Source organism: Labrus bergylta, chromosome 12 (genome assembly GCF_963930695.1).
Source record: "Labrus bergylta chromosome 12, fLabBer1.1, whole genome shotgun sequence".
Lineage (NCBI taxonomy): Eukaryota > Metazoa > Chordata > Actinopteri > Labriformes > Labridae > Labrus > Labrus bergylta.
In genome coordinates, this window is record NC_089206.1 from 9,453,521 (window position 1) to 9,473,818 (window position 20,298).

At 40.4% G+C, this 20,298-nt stretch overlaps 1 protein-coding gene across 2 annotated transcripts in view; it reads right to left on the minus strand.

Annotated features, from left to right (window-relative positions):
* LOC109999991 (chemokine-like protein TAFA-1) overlaps nt 1-18,798 on the minus strand; it is a 30,907-nt gene extending 12,109 nt beyond the window's left edge. Inside the window, exons 1-2 of one of the 2 annotated variants that reach the window (XM_065961468.1) lie at nt 18,361-18,798; nt 16,927-17,071 (exon numbers count right to left, since the gene is read on the minus strand). In XM_065961468.1, the coding sequence (XP_065817540.1) occupies nt 16,927-17,068 (142 nt within the window). In that variant the 5' untranslated portion in view covers nt 17,069-17,071; nt 18,361-18,798. The remainder of the gene's footprint in view (nt 1-16,926; nt 17,072-18,360) is intronic. The other variant, XM_020655190.3, reaches the window with a different exon arrangement.
* Between the last annotated feature and the right edge of the window lie 1,500 nt (nt 18,799-20,298).

Here is a 20,298-nt window from a genome sequence, read left to right on the forward strand (position 1 = left end):
TGACTGTTCCCTGGAAAGATAGTATTGAGGAGGCTTTTCGAAAAAGAAGCTGGCCAAATACCAGGGACTTCTCGAAGATATAGCTGGAAGCAGGCGTGGAAAGCACACTGCTATCAGGTTTAAGTAGGCTGCAGAGGCTTTGCAGGCCACTCTCTCATAAGGCTCAACACCCGGCTGGGGATAAGAGGAGACCAGCCATGGTCTGCAACAGAAGCAACAAAGAAAGGCTCCAGGTTGCTGTGGATGAAAGGGGTGATGCTGCTTGGACACAAGTCGGGACTTGATCACTCAGGGGAGGGTGTATGATGTAGCGAGACCTCAAACAACCTATGAAAATGCAGCCCAACACTTCCGCAGGATGTATCTTTTATCTGATGCTATCAAAATACTGTAGGTATTATGATTGACAGCCCTTCCAACAAATGAGGCTCATGCAGAGCTCTGCACGGGTATACAAGAAAAGAGGAGTGAGGTGAAACTATGTTTATTTAACTCAACATATTGTAACCTTGAATGTCTGCTCCAGACCGACACAAACATCCTTTCCATTTTGTCGGTATTGATGTCCCGCCCCTTCGGCTCACCAAAACACTATGTCCCCCCCTGCTGATGCATAGACTCTGGCTCCAAACAACGTCTCCAGCAATGTCAGCAATATTGTTTTACACTTTTGCAAAAACAAGAGAAGGGGGAGTAAGACAAATCTAAATGGCGATTACTTCTGTTCTGTTTTTCCACTTCTCTTATGTTTTCAATAATGTTTTTTACCGTTGAGAATCAGAATAAATGGTTTAATAATGGTCAAATTTTTAAGCTCAAACTTAGTTACCACTTGAAGAATCATAGAAAAGAACTTCACTTAAGATCAGCTCTGGACTCATTTTGACAGATTTTTCAGTCTGCCTTGGACTTATTTTCTATTTCATTGTATTGTATTCTATTTTTGCCAGTCATAAAGACACTTTATTTGCAGACACTTTCATGTCTGCAAATAAAGATGTAACAGTATGTTGACCGTCGCTGTGAAATAAGTTGAACAGAGAAAAGAAAACAGCTTCGTGAGACCTAACAAACCCTCCTGCACTCTACATGACGTCTCACAGCGGGAGAACTGCTTTGTTCCTGTTTATCACATGAAAAAAATCTGTCAAAGCACTTGACTGTACTGCTATTATCTACACAAACGACAACACCTGGCATGAACATGAGTGTCTCTGTAGCTGGATTGGAGAGCGACGGCACAATGAGTCACTCTGAAGGTAACATAAAAAATCAGTTTGAGTTATGGACAGCGAGCCTGGATGAAGGCGGATTCTGTCAAATCGTGCGTGACATGAGCGAGTATTGTACTGATTCTGTGTTTCAGCGGGGTCTGCGGTTCTGTCTGCACTAATGAATGTGAGCAGAGTTCAGGTGGGACCAGTAAACGCTTCCTCCAACATGATGAAAAAGCCATAGCGCCGAGGAGAATGGTCAGTCTATCTCAATAGAAATGTCACTGTGCAATAAGTATGCAATGACTCGCTGTCTACTGTAATGAGCCCAGACTGTGTGCATGTCTCTGGAGACGCTGATAGAAAGTATACCATCTGAATGGAAACACTTCTCTGCCATCTGTTTCTGGCGTTTGACACAATATGTACATAAAAAATACTTTATAGAGGGATTCTGAAGCAATCTATTATTCTGTTGAAAACTAATCTGAATGAAATATGTGTGCTTAATGAATGCAGCATATGACTGAGACGATAACAGTCAGAGAAGTCACTCTTTCACTCCATATACAAACCAAACTGAAAGCCTGGGGGACTCAATTTAGTGAGTAACCTGTCTCTCTCCTGAGGCTTAGGATTCCAGTGATTGGCAGCCAGTAGCACTATGTGGACGCTTTACTGACTTACACACACATTCAATTGCCATGTGACGATACGTAAGGTGTAATGTACAGTGAGCGGGTCATTATGGTGTGTTGTTACATGACCTAGGGTGGTCAATTACAGCACAGTCTATTTCTCTAAAGAGGACCACTGCTATGAAAAAACAGCAGGTGGAAGTTAAAGGATACACAAAGCTGTAGGCTACGAGAGAGGAATCTACTAAATTGAAGATGACACATGAGGTAAACACTACCTGTAACATGGTATGGGATATGGCGGAGTTCAGACACAGGTGAATGGATAAGAAAATGTCAACAGACTCTGACAGGGACAGGACAAAAAGCATCAATCAGGAGCTGCGATGATACGTGTGGTCTCGTTCAACTTGTCTCACTTCAAAGTCATCGGTGTTAATGTTCAGTCTAATGTGAGTGGTAACCTTTTAAGAAGGTGACAGAGTTACGCCATGCTATGGAAGGTAAATTTGCAATTAAATCAATGAAATCATTTACCAATCAATGTTTCTGTCAAATTATTGATTTCTTAATTAAGAAGCTGCGTTATGTGATTGTATACAGTAAAGTTTCAGGAGCAGGACCACCTCTCAGCCGCGTCTCTTCCAGTGTTGCTGTAAATTTAAACCCAACCCACTCTTCCACTTTTGGTCAAGCATTCCGCACCGCTTCCTGTCAACTCTTTTCTCTCTTTCGTTCTTTGCCCCTTTCCATAGATGCCTAAAGGGGGTTCATTGTGCAACAAAACCCAGAAGAGACTTCCCCAAACCAACACCAGCAGACCGTCCAACATCACCTGATTCAGCATCGTCATTCCAATACAACTGACAAATAATTGTCAAATTGCATCATGCACATGGTGTGTTCTTTGCTAGTGAAATGTATCGTGAGCCAATTATTAAAGCTGAGAACAGGGAGAGCAGCTTGTTTCACCCTCAACATTATTTCACTTATTATACAACCACTTGTTAAAGAAGTTAATGAAATGACACAAAATTTGGCTATGAAATGTTTTCACTGATTCAAAAGAGATTCATTTCTTTCGCTGAGAAAAGTAGTCCCTTGACTTTACATTTGCTGCGGCCAACTCTGTAGCATCCTTACATTTGGTCAACTCAGCTGTTTGGGTACTGCTTGGGTTGGGTTGGGAACCAGAGGGTCGCTGGTTCACGTCCTGGTGCAGATTAAAGCATGTAAGTTGGTCTGGTTGATGGAGAGGTGCCCTTGAGGTCCTACTTTTGCTTGTGTGTAATTCGTATTTTGGGCCGTTCTTTGTGAGAAGCATGTCTCTCAATAACAGAGTGTAAAAACTAGAATTTCCCCTCTGGGATTATACATCATAAATATTATTTATTAAATAAATGAAACTCTTCCATTAATGATTGAGAAAAAGAAGGAGAACGGGACAGCAAGAATCACTGCCACACCTGGTTGAGGTTTCTTGTGTTGTCACTGTTAAAACCTGTAAACAATTGAATTTCCATTCAGCATTCACTGTCGTATCCCATATCATGTTTTATTACGTTTTTACTTCATGTGTCTTCTTCATTAAGACGTATTATCTGTCTTGCCAACAGCGTTTTGTATTTCATGAAATCTCTGCTTTTGCTTTTTTCTTCTCCCTTTTCCCCTACTGTAAACAGAGCAACATCAAATATATATCAGACTTCTTTTTGCAAGTTAATATGATTAAAGTTAATCCCCAAAGTCTACCAGAGCTACTTCCCCAGCAGTGCTCTCTTATTCATTGCATCAGTGTACTGTAGAGAAAATTCAGAATTGAGTATTCAGCCCAGCTGCGTAGTATAATCTGATAGCTACGTTACATTCAACTAACTCCCAACAAGCTCACAATTCATGTCACTTGCCTGTCCCTGCAAAGTCCCTATTATCAGGGCTTAATTATTGTGAAGTCTAAAAGTCATTTACAAGAGACAGCAGGCCCGGATCTTCAGACCAGCAGCAGTCCTTGTTTCAGAGCAGCATGCCTGTCACCTTTTAATGGGAAATGCATCCAAGGTGACCCATAATAGGCCCCACTTCCTCCGTGCATGCTCGCTCTCTCTGCAGACATCCAAGCCAGCAGGCTGTGCAGCAGTTCTGCCTCTGACAGGAAATGGGAGCGGCAGATTAGAGAATGTCAAATTAATGCAGATGGAAGACAGTGAGAGGCACAAAAAGATGTGTGACTGCATGGTGTCAAATTGAGTGACTATTTTCTTTCCCCCCACCGCCTTCCGCGAAAACATTTGAAGTCCCTGTAGTACTGATGTTATTCGAGACATAAATGGCGAGGTGAGAGTGAGTGACATTTTGCTCGATAAACTGTGAGACAAATTTGTTTTGAGGCAGCACGAGGATGTGGAGGACTTTTGTGTCGGTGTAAACAATTAAAAACGGCTTGTGAAAAATTGAAATGTTTTGGGAATTAGCAGTTTTTGGGAAAAGCTTCAGATATTAAAGGTGTCAACACATGAGGATTAAACAAACCATTTTTCCCCCCCTTGAAGCAAGTGTGTTTTCTGAGTTTACTCTCATGAGTGCATGTGCTCACTGGAGAGAAGAGTGGAAACCATTTACAAAGCAAAACTACCATTTGCTTCTTCTTTTTAAAAAAAAAAAAAGCCCTCACCATGACAAACAAAAGCAGAAAAATTCATGAAATATGGCTGCCGGGTTTTGACAGCGTGTCACACGAGGAGGCCGTAAGATTGGTCCTGTGCAGTCATCCAAAGAAAGAAAGTGATACTTTATTGAAATGCAAAATGACAAGTCACAGAGCAGCGCTGCTGTTGTTTTAAGATGCATGAAAACTGCATGGAACAGAGGAAGCAGGGAATAGAAAGGAAAGGGTTTTTTTCTTTTTGCATTTGCATGTGAGCCTCAGAGTGTGTTGTCTCTGTGGTCTCACACACACACACACACACACACACACACACACACACACACACACACACACACACACACACACACACACACACACACACACACACACACACACCCATTTCAATGACAATTCAAGATAGGACCTGATCAAGCACATAAAATCTTCTCAGACTCTTCGTAAGACCTGCACATGTAAAACAACGGTGGTGATTTGTTTTGTTTTTTATAGTTGAGATGTGTGGCTTGTGGAGCACGACAGCCTTTTGCACTTAAAAAAAAGAGCTTTCATGTCAATTAAACAGAAATAATCAAAGTCACTCTATCTGTGTTATCCTCCTCTAACCTCCTTCTTTTTTTAGAAATGGGCAAACAGAGAAACTGCGGTGTTAAATTATGTCTTCTGTCAGTGTGATGTCATTCACTTTTAAATGTCACGCTGTTCCTGTCAGTCATTTCAGCCCTTTTCCCCCCGCCTGGCAAACGTCCAGAACTGGTATAACATATTTTTAGATCGCCTGGTCTGATGAAACAGTTACATTCAAAGGGAAGAAAAGGGAAACAGAGAGATAGAGAGGAGGCAGAGAGTCTTTAGAGAGCAGCTGCTTCGCCTCTGATGTGACTGTTGGCCCCTTCTCGCTGCCGGCTGCGGTGTGCCAATGAGCCTGCAACATGTAAACTGTGTAATAATGCATAATACAAAGGGCTAAATGACCTTTCATGCTGTATGACATGTGCTCCGAAGGGTCGACGGCGGTGATTATGCAACACCTGGGAGCTGGAATTGGCACAGACGGTTCTTAACGTATTCAGTCTGATACAACAGAGCTGATTGTGGCACATGATCAGCATTTTAATTACATCTCACTTCAAAAAAAGGACGGTATGGAACATTTGTTGCTATAAAGTCCAGCACATATACAAGACTGCCTCATTTAATCATGGCTTCAAAATATCAGATCATAATAAGAATCTTTAAAAAGATGTTTTACTCCTTTTCTGTTACTATATGACATGTGATACTTTTAAATACAACTATGAGACATTGTGGATGTTTCTCTTCACCTACTGCCTCAGTAAATTAACATTACCGACTATATAAACCTGGACATAGAGTCAGTTACATCACCCATTGGTTTCTGAAGCACAGTTTTGAAGCCCAATGATGGCTTTCACCCTAATGTCCCTAACTATGCATTATACTCATATGCTTCAAAGGGTAAAAATAAATCCAGTTGTAAATAACAAAAACACACCCCACCCCTTTAAAGTGTGTGCAGATAAAGACATGAGGTAATGGACCAAAAGTTGTTCTCCGTACCAGGCTGTTGCGTTCAATTTGATCTCCAAAGTCAGTAAATTCAGAGTTGCGGATCTGATACATCATCAGGAACGCCCTCCTGAAGTCGGAATTTCAACATGGAAACTCAGAGCAGCTTCAGTAGTCCAAGTTCAAATCCAACATGGTTGCAATGTGCATCAACAGATCGTTTAAACTGTAACTATTGCGCTAGTTATATCTGTAGACATGTTGTCATGTTATTTTCGCGCGTGAACTATCACGTAGTGTTGTTAACACCAGGTATTAGCTAACAAAACAAAGGTACTCCTTGAGTCGTCCATGTTGCTCGCCCAACTTGTTGCAAACTCACAACAACCGCGGTTGTGATGTCATTACAAGCTCCGAGGTAAATGGAACGCACCAAAGTAATCATGGTTATTTCTCCTGTGGAAATGGACATTTTGACATTGAAAAGGGCTTTTGGAGCCAACCTCAAGCAGTCACTCAAGGAAAGCTAATTTACTGCAATTCTGCATAGGCTTCATTTTTTAACACCAGGGGTTGTCACTTGGCTATAACTCAAAGTTTTATGTCTATCTGCTATTACTCACCTTTGACACAATACATGAGTTAGAAAGTCCTGAATCCAAAATAAACAACAAAAAGCTGTTTTTTTTCACCAGTAAATTGGCAAGGATAAATCTCAGAGTAGCAGAGAGTTTGCCTAGGCTTCATCTGACTGCATCAAGATAAAATTTCCACTCCAAGCATTGGCCCCCATCCAATGGTTAAAATGCACATATGCTGAGTCAGAAAGTCTTCCTTGTTTACATGTTTTCTTATTAATTGCGTCACATTAAGACTTAAGACTGTTTATTTCAAATCCTCCTAATGCAATAACGATGAAATTTCAATTAATGTGCTCGGATAAAAGTACAATATCAAATCATAACCGTAAAAAAGCATGACGTGCTTCTTTTTGTTGTAGTTTAACTATGCAGGAAATAAAATGATTCAGTCAACCCTTTCATCATGTTCATATAAACCAAATTATCTTCCCATTGCTGTCCCAGTTTTCCATGTATGCATACGCCAGTTTCCCCAGCAAAAATGTAATTGGATCAGCAGTGTAAATATGCAAGAAGACTTATGGCACACAGTGGAGATACTAGAGCAGAATTCTGCAATAGAGCCCAATAAACCCAATATTAATTACTCTGCTTATTTCTCTGTTTTCCCTCCCCCTTGGAACCAATTAGAAAGTTGAGATGCTTCTTTTCAGTTTAATGAGGTCTAAGTAATGATAATGCATTTCATCTTCCTGCCAAGCATTTAAAATAGGACGAGTGAAGCCACAAAGATATTGAAATATGAAATGATCTCAAGCATATTTCCCATTTGCGAGGAGTATTTCTTCTTTCATTGAGAAAATGAAAAGAAAAGATTAAATGAGGTCCCTTTTTCTTCACTACAAATTCTCTGGATGAATTAATAGAGGCGGTTTTTACTTCATGCTGATTCCATTTGGGAGGGCGGAGGGGGGTTAGTCACATGAAATTACTCAGAGTACACAGACTCAGTTTTTAATAATATTCTAAAAGATGATGTGTCCCACAACTGGGTCACTAAATAATCAAAATCGCTGCTAAATTCCTTTCCAAATGGTCAACAGTGAAGTGACAAAAAAAACCCTTTCAGGGCAATGGGAGCCTGAGGGCTGACACACCTTGAAAATTCTTCACAGGGAAAAAAAAAGGCAGCGAGAGATAAAGGCACCCTGTGATGAACTAGTTACAGCGCTTCACTCAAAATTATGTTATGGTTAACAAAAAAACCAAGCAGCAAGGTGGCCTTTTATCGTAGCAGGGAGCGAGTTTGCTGAGACAATCCACATAGCACATTAGACAAAAAAGTTCTGGATTCTCTCATTTAATATTTACAAACAGTGGGGACATGAAGCCATCATTAGTTTAACAGTAGTTTTTATCACATGGGGAAAGTGTTGAATTAAAGAGGAGCCGTGTTGCTTGTGAACCCACACAGGCTTGTGCAACCACTGACATCAGCAATTACTGTGGAGAGCGGTGACGCTGGGATCCTTCCCATTGTAAGGGCTTGTTTTGATTATCTCGCAGGAGAACAAAAGATAAAAGGTTGGACTGATGTTTTTTTTTCTTCATTTTATTAATCAAGAGAAATTGGAAGTGCTGTCACTGTGGAGACACAGCATGAACTGTGAGTCTGTTATCCTGAACCTTAGTGGGTTTGAGGGGGTGACTTTGAGTACAGAAAGCCAAGGCTCAACATGTAGAGTCCAGCTGTAGGAGTATAATATTCTCAGTAGGGAGTGTTGAATTTGTCAGTGAAAATGCAAAGGCAGGCCAGAGGGTTCACTTAAACGACTATGAAGAGACATGAAAAACCCCAAAGAGAAACAAAACTGCAACATAGAAATAATTACAATTGCAATAGACTACAAAAAACAAACAAAAACAAACAAATGTAAGACTTTAAAAACTATAACAAAGATTTGTCAAGCAACTACAAATAGGCACAAGTACAGTCACTGCATAGAGATCCAAAACAACTACTTTGACAAAATGACAACAAAGACATGAAGACCACTAGAGAAGGATGCAAAAGTACTACAAAGAGATGAACAAGGAACACAAAGGAGATAGGATCCGATCAGAATCATATGCTTAACAACTTAAGAAAGTGTTGAAACTGACTGAAAAAGATGCTAAAAAATGATAAAGAGATGGAAAATGACAACCTGTGTGCACACAATAGGAACAGGTGAGCTTTTGAATCCATTTGTTCATTTTTTGTTCATTTCTTTAAACAAGTTTGTATTGTTTGTTTATCTTTATCTTCCGTAAAGCACATTGAGTTTACGTTTGTATGAAATGTGCTATACAAATGAAATTGAATTGAACATAGAGATGCAAAACAACAAACAAAGAGAAGCACAACAACTAGCATAATATGTAGAAGTACCACAAAAAAAAGGACCACAGAAGGGTGGGTGGGTGGGGGGGTAGAAAATGACTAAAAAGAGATGCAAGATGCAGAGAGTGTTTGAAAATGAAATTTTGTGAAACAGCAACAAAGAGGCGACGTCATAAAGATACAACATGTTCACAACATTAAAGAGGTGCACAAAGAGATGGAAAATGACAACCCAGATGCACAACACCAACAAAGATGTGCAAAATGACAACAAAGATGTCTCACTACAAAGAGATGGACATTGATAAGACATGCCAAACAAACACAGGAGAGATGAGTAAAACGACAAAGAGATGAAGAACCAAAATGGAACAAAAAAAAAAAGAGAGATGCAAAACGAGGACAAAGAGACTCAGAAGAACAGTAAAGAGACTCAAAATGTCATGCACAAGGAGGAGCAAGATGAGGTGCCAGATGAGGTGCAAAACAAGATGTCAAACAACTACGAGCAGACCGAAAAATGAACAAAAAAAAAAAAGAGATGCAAAATAACAAGAGAAATAACGGGAAGTAATAAGGGGAGTGTGTGTCCTGCTAGGGGGGATTGAAGCCTTTTAAATGTGCATGTTGTCTTTGGCTGTGGGATATTTGGCGTTACAAATAGCAGCAATTTGTTGATATTAGTATTGATTAAAAAAATGTCAGTGTAATTTATTTTAATGAATAAGCAACCTAACCATTAATAATGTACAATGTATTAATGCCAAGAACCAGGGCTTTAACATTTGAGCTGCAAATCATTCATTCTTATTTTATAAATCTGCCCCAGTTCTTTAAAACTGCTCCCCAGTCTATCTCCAGTTTCCAAACCCAGCCCCCTGGACTAATTCAGATGCATAATTCACTGTAATTAAACTTTAACACTCATTACTAACATCATCATTACACATTAACTAATATGAAACATTAATGTAATCCATAAACTCTCTTAAGAAGCCACTCATTCATTTTGTTGCTGCAGATGAATCTGAATGTTCAGCAGGCACAATATCTTCCCAGAGAGCTTTGTTTAATATTAGCAAACGCCCTGACTTCATTTTTTTTTCTGTTGTGTGCACAACAAAAAGAAGAAGAGTATCTGTGATAGCTGAGCTTTGTTTTTGGACTATTTCGGGATTAAAGCAGACTGAACATTTTTATCAGGACTCAGGGCTTCAGAGTCAACTCTCCTTTAGTGATGTCAGCTGTCACAACAACATATTAAGCTGCTAACTACAAAAACAAAACAAGGGGTCTTAAAAATCTTGGTAAGGACCCCGAGAGGATGCTCTGCTTCTTCAGCACAACAAAGGCAAAGTGGTTTGAAACGATCAACTATTATTAATGCCGGTCTGAGGCGAAACATGTTTCTCTATTCTCAGCTGTTATTAAAGGGAAAATGTCTCCCGATGACAACGATGCTTTATGTGCAGTCATGAGGATTCTTCAGCAGAAACAATTAGCCCGAGGCCGCAATTCATACATTTATGTTCACATAAAAATAAACGTTTGACAATCCATTTCACTCCATCCTGTGGTCCAAGCATTTGCAGACTTGGTATCCTCCTTACATTTTACATCTCATAAATTGCAGAACATTTATTTAAAAGTCAAAGTCCCATCCATAAAACCGTGGAATTATTTACGGCAATGAACCGACTAGCCCAGCTCGTGTTCTGATATGAAGTGATGACACTTTAAACACAAACATCAGCTCTTTACAGACTCGAGGTCTAATACAGCATATTCATTGAGGATGCTCTGTAGGGATGCAGTCAGTGCAGACAGAAGAACCTCAACATGTGCTGGATATCTTGCCATGAAACTCGGTTTGTATGGACAGTCACAGGTCCAAACAAATGAAGCCCAACGACTTTTCTGATCCCCTCACTTCTCCTTATGGTGCTTCAGTGCAACCCTGTCTTCCTGAAATTAAATCTATAAATTACAGTACTACTTTCCTAAGCATATTGGAACCAAGTTTTTATTTATATATCAAAAATATGTCAATTTGGGGCGCTGGTGGCTACATATGGAGGCTACAGTCCTCTAAATGGGCAGCCCGGGTTCAAATCTGACCTGTGGCCCCTTTTCTCGCATGTCATTCCCCACTCTCTCTCTCTCTCTCTCCCTGATTTCTGACTCTATCCACTGCCCTGTCTCTCTAATAAAGGCCCCAAAAAAGCCAAAAATAAATCTTAAAAAAAAGAAAAGTGTAAAGTTATGGTCTGGACTCAATGGTTGTTGGTTGTTGGGATACATGGCGGGCCTTTAAAGTTGCAGGATTGTCACACTAGAGTCCTGGGCTCATGTCAAGGCCTGTGGTTTTTTAATGCAATACAATCAATTTGCAAGGGAAAGGGAAGATCATGTTATTGGTTTTGATTTAAATGAAAAAAGGCCACTTCTTATGTTTTGAGCACTTAACACAACACAAAATAGGACACATTCTGTGATCACTACAGGTGGATAGTTTATTGTTAGATTGAAAAAAATCCATTTCCAATTCATTTTCAGTTAACTTTATAAATTCTAGGCCTATATGTTTTTTTTCAAAGATTTATTTGTGCCTTTATTCGAGAGATATGATAGTGGATAGTGTTGGAAATCAGGGAGAGAGAGAGAGAGAGAGAGAGAGAGAGAGAGAGAGTGGGGAATGACATTCGGGAAAGGAGCCAAAGGGTTGAATTAAAACCTGGGCTTTGTATCCAGTCAGTCACATTTTCCCCATGTATATTCTTTTGCAAATGTAGTATTATATAAATAGTTTAATTATCTGATTAACTACTGGATGAATCTTCATTAAGGAATGCAGGAAGCAGGCAACGGCGGGTCATGTTGAGCTTCCTTATTTGTCCCCTGGTAACTGATACTGTTTAATAAAACACAGACACGAGAACTGTTTCAGGATTATCAAAGGAGACGTGCCTAAAGATGATGTTGATCAACTCATTGTTTAAAGCAAAAGGTCAATCAGATTTATTTAAAGAAAACTTGTGCAGATTGACCCTCAGACGTTACAAAGCGTGATAGAGCAAAAAAAAAAACGGAATAAAACAAACTTGTTTAAAAAAAGCGCTTCATAGACTTTTTGACAGCATTTTTCTTCCAGGCACAAATTCGCGACCCACTAAAAATAGCTCCGCGACCCACGTTTGGGTCCTGACCCACCAGTTGAGAACCACTGGTTTAATGCATGTGTCCATTCAGGGATTCCGATTGTCATTAGTAAGATCTGAAAAATGTAGAAGCAACATTATGTCAATTCAAAGCTTAACTTCTGTTGAATAGTAAATTGCTCCCTATAACCTCCAGGTAGAAAAAGCTTCACTCCTGCACTCCTAAAATAAAATGACAGAAATGTACCAGAAACACCTGTGACACTGACACAGCCATACATAGTGAGCTGCTGTTAACACCCCTGTTATTAATACACGGGGATACTGGCAAAGACGGGAAACAGCTGTTGAAGCCTTGAGAGAGAATGCTGGCTAATTAATTGAGCTGTGGGCCACAGAAATTCATTTTGCATTTAAGCGTTGTGACCACAAACCATAGCCCCTGCACAGAATTGGCTGAAAGACTTCAATTAAACATGCTGTATAAACAAATATCCACCAGCTTAGAGGAGCTCTCCCTGATGAATAATTCATAGCCTGGAAGAAAGAATAAATGGGAAATATTGAAATATGTAAAACCTATTTGTAGCTGTGAGCTGTGTATACTGTAATAATTAGAGCCTTGATTGTCCTTAGATTCATTTACTTAAGTATATATTTTACTCTCAGGGCTTAACAAGGAAATGAAATGAATAGTTTATTTCTGTGAAATATATCATACTACACAGGCTGAACAAGCTTTGCCTCTCAGAGCTACAAGAGCACAGAACTCTGTTTTTCAAGTTTAACAGAGTGGTCAGGGGTCCTTCGACGTCACACTGGCATGTTTAACAACAGCAGAACAAAGTGGCTTCGTCAAGCTCCAGATGTGGAGGGGCCGCGGGCTGAGGCCGCACGCCACTTCCCATTGGCGCTGCAGCGGAGCAACGCTGACACTAGCGAGTGCATGGCGGAGAGGAGGACTACGGGAGGGGAGGAGGAAGATGTATGTCAAAATAATGTGCCTGCAGGATGCATTATATAAGGCTATTAAATTGTCACTGTCTAAAACAGTGCAAAGAGGATGCAACCTTTGTTTGTGACAGGCGAAAATCCATTTTTCATGTTTGTTGCATTGTGAGCTTCAGCAGCGAGTGGGTTCTTTTGTTGGAGCGCATTAAAAAAAAAAAAACACTGATCCTGTGCTTCTCTAAAGCCCCTGAAAGCAAGACATGAGGGATTGTAGTGGCATTTTAGCTTTTAAAAGGAACAAAAAAAATACAGGTGTACTGCATATATTGAAAATAATTCAAATAAAAGGAACCAAAAGTGAAAGTAAATTCTAGCTTGAAGGTATTTCTTTAAGAGAGATGAGGAGGTAGGGTATGTAAAGCTACTATACAGCGATCGATCATCATATCTTAGAGTGTAAGGAAAGAGAAAGGCTGTAAAATTGATACCACACAGAGTTAAGTATTTATGACCCAAGTCTGAATAAATTATAATAAACAGTGGATACTTGCAAGTGAATAACTTCTGCTATCCGTATCCCCCACTTCAGCTTCTCTGCATCTTATTATGCACATTCACTCACTTGCTGCTACACATTTTGCACAAACTACAAGGTAAGAGGCCGATGTGCACACGCTGCTTCCATACAATGACCTTTCAGTTATGAACAGTTTGACCTTGCAAAGCCGGCTGTTGGTAGGAGTGAGTTCACAGAAGAGCATGCCCACCTCAGGCAGCCACTATACTCTTTGTCGTACGCTCTGCTAACACCTCCACATCACGCTCTGCATCACCAATGGCACTGTTTCTTCAGCTAGAAAATAGACAGCTGCTCCAAACACTCACTGCACCTTTGTTCTTTTAGCAGTGAGCATTCATTTCAGTTTTTACTAAATGTCTGATAACAGCTGCAGGAAAGTACAATGAAAAGTGGATTTTAATGCTTCCGGCAGGATCTGTTCACAATGCAAGTCATTTTTCTTCTGCAAGTCAGTGTTTAAGACAATGAAAATCCTCCCGCAGTTTCCTCTGAGGTCGAGAAAAGCATGACCCCAAAAAAAAGGCAGCATCTCTGCTCGCCACATTACAGATGCACGACAAACACAATCTGTTCTATTTCGTGCACAGTTCATGCTCTTTGCACCAAATAAATACAGCACCTTATGAATCATGCCGCAGAGAGAGCAACACCGCCTGCACCAGGGAAGGCAGAGAGAGGGAGAGGGAGAGAGGGAGAGAGAAAAGCCCAGAGCGTATCTGAAAGAGTGGCAGGCAGCAATCTGTAAGTAGAGCTGTAGGCTGTAAAGCAGGCTGCCTTGTCCGAATCACTGAACGCACACAAGCAGCTATTCAAGGGTCATCCGGCTAATGGACTTCTGGACACACGTTCTGTGCCAATAACTCGGAGCACAAGTGGAACAGTTGCTTATTTGCTGTCAGAAGAAATTATTATATGGAGCTGGAAACACAATGCTGCTGATAAATCTGTAATTTTCCTGTCGCGTACGCCCTTGTCATGCTACAGGTGCTTCTATTTACAACCAATAATTTATCTCAAGTTTGTGTTTGTTGAAGGGATACGAAGATCAGGTCACAATTCAGCTGCTCCCAAAGTCAACACACATGATTGACTTGCTTTTTCTAAAACAACAATCCCTCCCCAAAGATCTAAACTTCTATTGGCAAGGACACAACTGATCCGCCGCCCTCTGTAATCTCGATTTCCTCTGGTAATACCATTTGCCGTGAACTTGTGGCATTTTAGCTGCCTTAAATGATTGGCCGAATGGTCTGCAACCAATGGCCTCCTTGCCACCAATTCATGACCCGTCAACCTCAATCCTCCCGCCAATCCAACAGGCACACAACGCCCAGCGCACAACAAATGTCCCAGTGTCAGAATCAATCCAGACAGGCATCCCATCCTCCTCTCATAAACCTGGCATCTCATTTATCCAGGGTGAGGGTTAGCCATGCTATGGTAAATGGAATGACAGGGCATTTACACTTTTAGTGGCAGAGGCTCCTGAAGGACTAGAAATGTTCGCTTTGTACTTGTTTCCTCCAGAGTTACCTGAATGCATATTTGAAATATTAAATCCATTTCCCTTTTGTTGACATGAGACCACTTTTCTTCAAGATAACCTATTTGTTGGTAAGGTTTATTCTTCCTCCAATACATGTCTGCCAGATGGGAATAATGAAATGAAGGTGTTGGAACAGGAAGTCTTCTGACTCTCAATATTGAGAGTATTGAAAAAGACCCCTTGCTGATGTGCAGGAAATATCAGACACCAAGGACCTACACACTTATGCATCTACTTCTCCCTTTGAAGTTCAGCTTCCTTTCCTCTGTCGAACCCTTAGATCATAATTATTTACCATAACCGCAGCTCCCATTCGCCTTACAAAAAACAAAAAGGTTCAAAAGCAATGTTTCCATCATTTTCTATCCAGAGTAATTTCACAGAGACCACAATCGCTCAGATCAAATTGAGAAGGAGCAGTGTAGCATGAAAATCAACTGGAATAACTCAAAAAGGAAACTGCAACAGCGTTCACTCGCTACTTTTGTGATCTTCAGGAGTGAAATTCTCATGCTATCCAGGGGCATTTCAAAAAGGTGGTCTTGGGTGGCATCAGCCCCCTGAAATCTGATTGGCCACCCCCGGTGCCACCCCATAAACTATGATTGGCTAGATGACTATTCAAAGATGAGCTTATTGGGCTTTGTTGCCACAAGCTGCCATTTGTTTTCATCTCTTTTCATCAGTACCATGTTTCTTATTTTAGACTCGTCACTGTTTAAGTCCTGAAACAATTGAAAAGCAGAGATTTTTACGTAACCTGGTGTGCTATTTATTGAATTAAAAATAAATCTATTAAAGTGAATGCAACATAGTATGATAACCTTATATCAGCAGTTAAAGTAGACGAGATTAGTAGAGATAAACGGTAACCACTGTGCAAACTTCCTTATGTCACCCCTACATTAGTTGCCCAAGTTTGGCCATCTTAAGGCCCTGACACACCAAGGAGATTGTCGGCCGTCGGTCCTAGTTGGACTGTCGGTGAGCGGTCATTGCCCCAGTTTTTGCGGTGTGTCCGGCTCTGTCGCTACCCGTCGATATTCGACATGTTGAATCGCGGTCGCTGAGAGGACACAAGTTTGGGAAAGCCCCTTGAGAATGCCGCTGGAGTCCATCCATGCTTTCACCCATTAGTGCTGTTTCTCCTTATTTGTCGCCTCCGCCTCTCCTTTTCTTTTTCCACTAAAAGACCAAGATCGATTAGTAGGCTATTTTACAAGTGGTCTTCTCATATCATACCGACGCCTGCGGGCATGGAGAGTTATTTCCTCTCACGCATGCGCAGAACCCACGTGGTGGTTGGCCGTCGTCTGTAGTCTTTGCGGTGTGTTCACCAACAGTTTGGCCAAGACGTGAGGCGATGCCACAGGCAGCCTTCGTCGCTACTAGTTCTTTCTTTTTTTCATCTGCTTGGTGTGTCAAGGCCTTTGGTCAAAAACTTATGGACACGCCCCTGACGCTATCAAGGCCAAATCAAAATGAAAAAGAAAACACTGTAAAATGCCCTTTCTAGTCAGCCCAAGCAAGGGAAAATAATGACTAAATAAAATCAAAAAGGAGACATAAAACAAGGCTTGTGACATCTAATTAAACAGATGAGCAATCAAACCTTTAATTGCCTCAGTAACAGTATATTAAGAACCTTTGCTTTGTGGTTTTAAGTGCTTTGAAAGGACTCACCAATCTGGTGGATGGTGGTTCGTCCAGGCCGTGTCCCATGATGTTGCTGGATGGTGTCGTAGAAAGTGGCCTGACACAGCTGGATGGCCGTCACACTGACCCAGAGGCACAGGCAGAGCAGCCAGGACATGACAGGACACATCTGCTGAGGACCGGCAGAGGTAGAGTCAACTCGTAAAAAAATGTTCCCAACCTATGACCTTAAGCCCCCCAAATGCCTCCAACACATTCACGCAAACACACACTTCTGGAGTCATGAGCAAAAAAAAAAGGACTTCAAGATTTTTTACAAGCATTCAAGCCTATAATTGGCCTTATCGCTCCTCAGTGGGGTTTTAGTCATCGAATTTATCATTTACATGATTATATAAGTATGAGTTCTTCCCCATTTTCTCTTCTTAGTTTGCCCTGTCTTGTCCCTGAGCCACAATGCTGCAAATGTGTAGTGATCCCCGGGGAGTTTTTCCCCCCATGCAGCAGAGATTTCCCATGACAGGCTGACTCCCTTCAACTCCTGAGCTGTGCTCCTGCCTCAGAACCAAAAAAAAAAAAGAAAAAATCTAAACTTGAAGAAAGATAAGATTTTGTGAGCAGCTGTCTGCCGAGGTTTTTCTGTATCTGTCAGAATAATGTGACAGTCACACAGCAGTAATGGGAATCAAAAACCTTGTAATGTTTCACCATGCTGTTTAGATAAGAAATGAAAAAAAAGAGATATAGAACGACAGCGAGGAATGCTCCTGGTCATAGAGGGAAAGAAATCTATGAAGGAGAAAATACAAAATGTTTCAGCCCTGAAATCATTTCACAGCAGTTTTATTCACAGCAGAAAACTGCCTGAAAGAATCAGTTTACTCACCATTGTATCAAATGCACCATATCAATATATCAATATATCAATATATATATCAATATATATATATATATATGTTATATATATATATATATATATATATATATATAATGTAAACACTTTTAAACTTGTCAATAACTCTTGTGATTTCCAAATGCATGCAAAGTTTTATCAAACATTTCAGGTGTGTATTATTTCAGTTGAACCTTTTTCAATGAATGAATAATACAGTTAAACTGAAGACGTCTCATTCCTTTCACAAGTTTATTGTGCTTCAAGGCATCTAAAGTAGCAATAAAATAGTTTAGAAAATGGCTAAGTGGCTCTTAAACATCTCAAACAAAATAATAATTCTTAGTATGATCAATAATAAATCACATCAGGAAACAAGAGTACAGAAAGATGCTCTTTTCCCACAACAATATACCATTTAGTTATAGTTTTATATTTTAGACTTTGTAATTGAATTCAAATGGATTTTGATGGTAAAAGTCCAATTTGCCATTTTCATGCAAAAAGCTTCATCTCTCAACATTGCCATGATTTATTCTCTGCCCAGAGAAAAAAGAAGAAAATCTTACCTGAGCAACCAGACAATGAGTGTATAAATATCTCAGCAGAATGACATAAATCCATCCATAATGCTGCTCATGTTTATCCCATCCAATAAGTCTTGAATTTGGCTCGGGGAGGAAACTCCACTGACTCTGCCTGCCTGCTCCACACTTTGATAGCAACAGTCCAGTGATTCAGAAATGACCGTCAAGCCGGAGTCAGGAAATAGATTTACAGCTCTTTCAATTCCACCTTTGAAATATCACTGCTTCCCCTCGAGGAGCTGCTCTCACTGACACTGAATTCATTTGCCCCTTCGCATTTATAGGCACGTGCAGAGTGCTCCTTAATTAACTGTAGTGGAATCTCTTCTCTCACCGTCTGCATCCTTCCAGTGAGAGGCAGCCTCTGAGCAGCGGCTCTCGCTCGCTGAGTCCCCCCCTCAGTGAGCACTAAGAGACAAATGTTTCCGTACAGGCTGGCTGAGTGTAAAGACTGTATCACATGTCTTAAAGCCAGACTGCCTCCGGATTAGATGGCATGGTGAGAGCTCCACCTGATCATATGCTTCAGAGACATGCAAATCAGGGAAACTGGCAGCGCATGATCAACAATTATTTACATTTAGAAAGGTTTCTTGTTTATCAAAGGTAATATTTCTTTTTATTTCTGTCCTATTTTTAGGTGTCAGGTTCTTCTTTTACTTGCATAAAGAAAGCCAAGAACTTGCTCCATGTCTTTTAAATAATGTAAGGTTATTCAAATCAACTAAACCAAGGATTCAGGAGGTTATAATAGCAGATATAAGCATGCAGTAGGAGAAGGCAAAATCATCACCCCGATCCTTAGCATATTTTGGTATTGTTAGAGGACGGTGCATAAAAGAAGATTAAGAAAGATTGTGTTTTCACGAGCTGAGCAGAAAAGGAAAATTGAAAGCGGATTGTGCTGAGAAAATAATAATAACCATTCATCTGAAGGCCATCTTCGCCTACAATGGGGGAGTGTGATGGAGACGTAATGGTGATCAGAGCAAAGAAGGGGGAGGTGAGAGCTGTTATTAGGTGTAAATCAGCTCAGATCTGTAAAAGTGGGGACACAGCTCCATCCTTCCTGTTCCCCGTCACCTTCACTAAGAGGTGAGCTCTACTTTCGCATTGTGTCTGGAGTTTTTTTATTTATTTTTTTATCACCTGCATGCAGAACATGCCCAAGGCCTGCAGCTCAAACTGCCATCTCTACGGCATAAAGACTTCACTTTTTATTTTGATGCTCGCTCAGGAAGACAGGGTGCATTCCCAGTTCAGCAAGGAGTGAAGAAAACCCGGAGTGAGAGGAACAGCAAGACACTGCTTGAGATGTAGGAACACTTTACAACACGGCATTAATGTCTGACACGTTGGCGGCTTCAACTCTGTGCAGAGGGGAATTGGAACATATAGTGGGAAGCCAAATTTAATAAATTGCTGAGTTGTTCTGGAGGGGAACAATAGATCCCATAGAAGGGACATTTATTAATTGTTTCAGCACTTTCCCCCATGTTGATACTGTGCTTTGATACAATGGTACAGTGATCTAATGTATGCCCTTTAAGCTACCTGTTTTATAGAGGTTTGTTTGGGTGTATGTAGAACTCCTGGCCTTGTGTCCAAAATCAATAATATCTGTGATCTCTCATTTGGAAAAAAACATTTTATTTTTTGGCTTGAAAAACAAATACTGATATCTCTCGAAAAGTCTAGTTGCTGGGTTATTTTATGTTCAGGTTTTTTTCTGTTAGGGCAGATAATCAAGAGCAGGGTTCCAGTTCAATGTTTTTTTTAACTAATTTGACAAAAAGGAAATGAAAAACAAGTGAAACAGAGAGATTTTAAAGTAGAATATTTTATCCAATATTGCAACAATTTATTATCCAACAAAGATTATTTATCTTCAAAATTAACTTTTGAATAAGGATTTTTGGG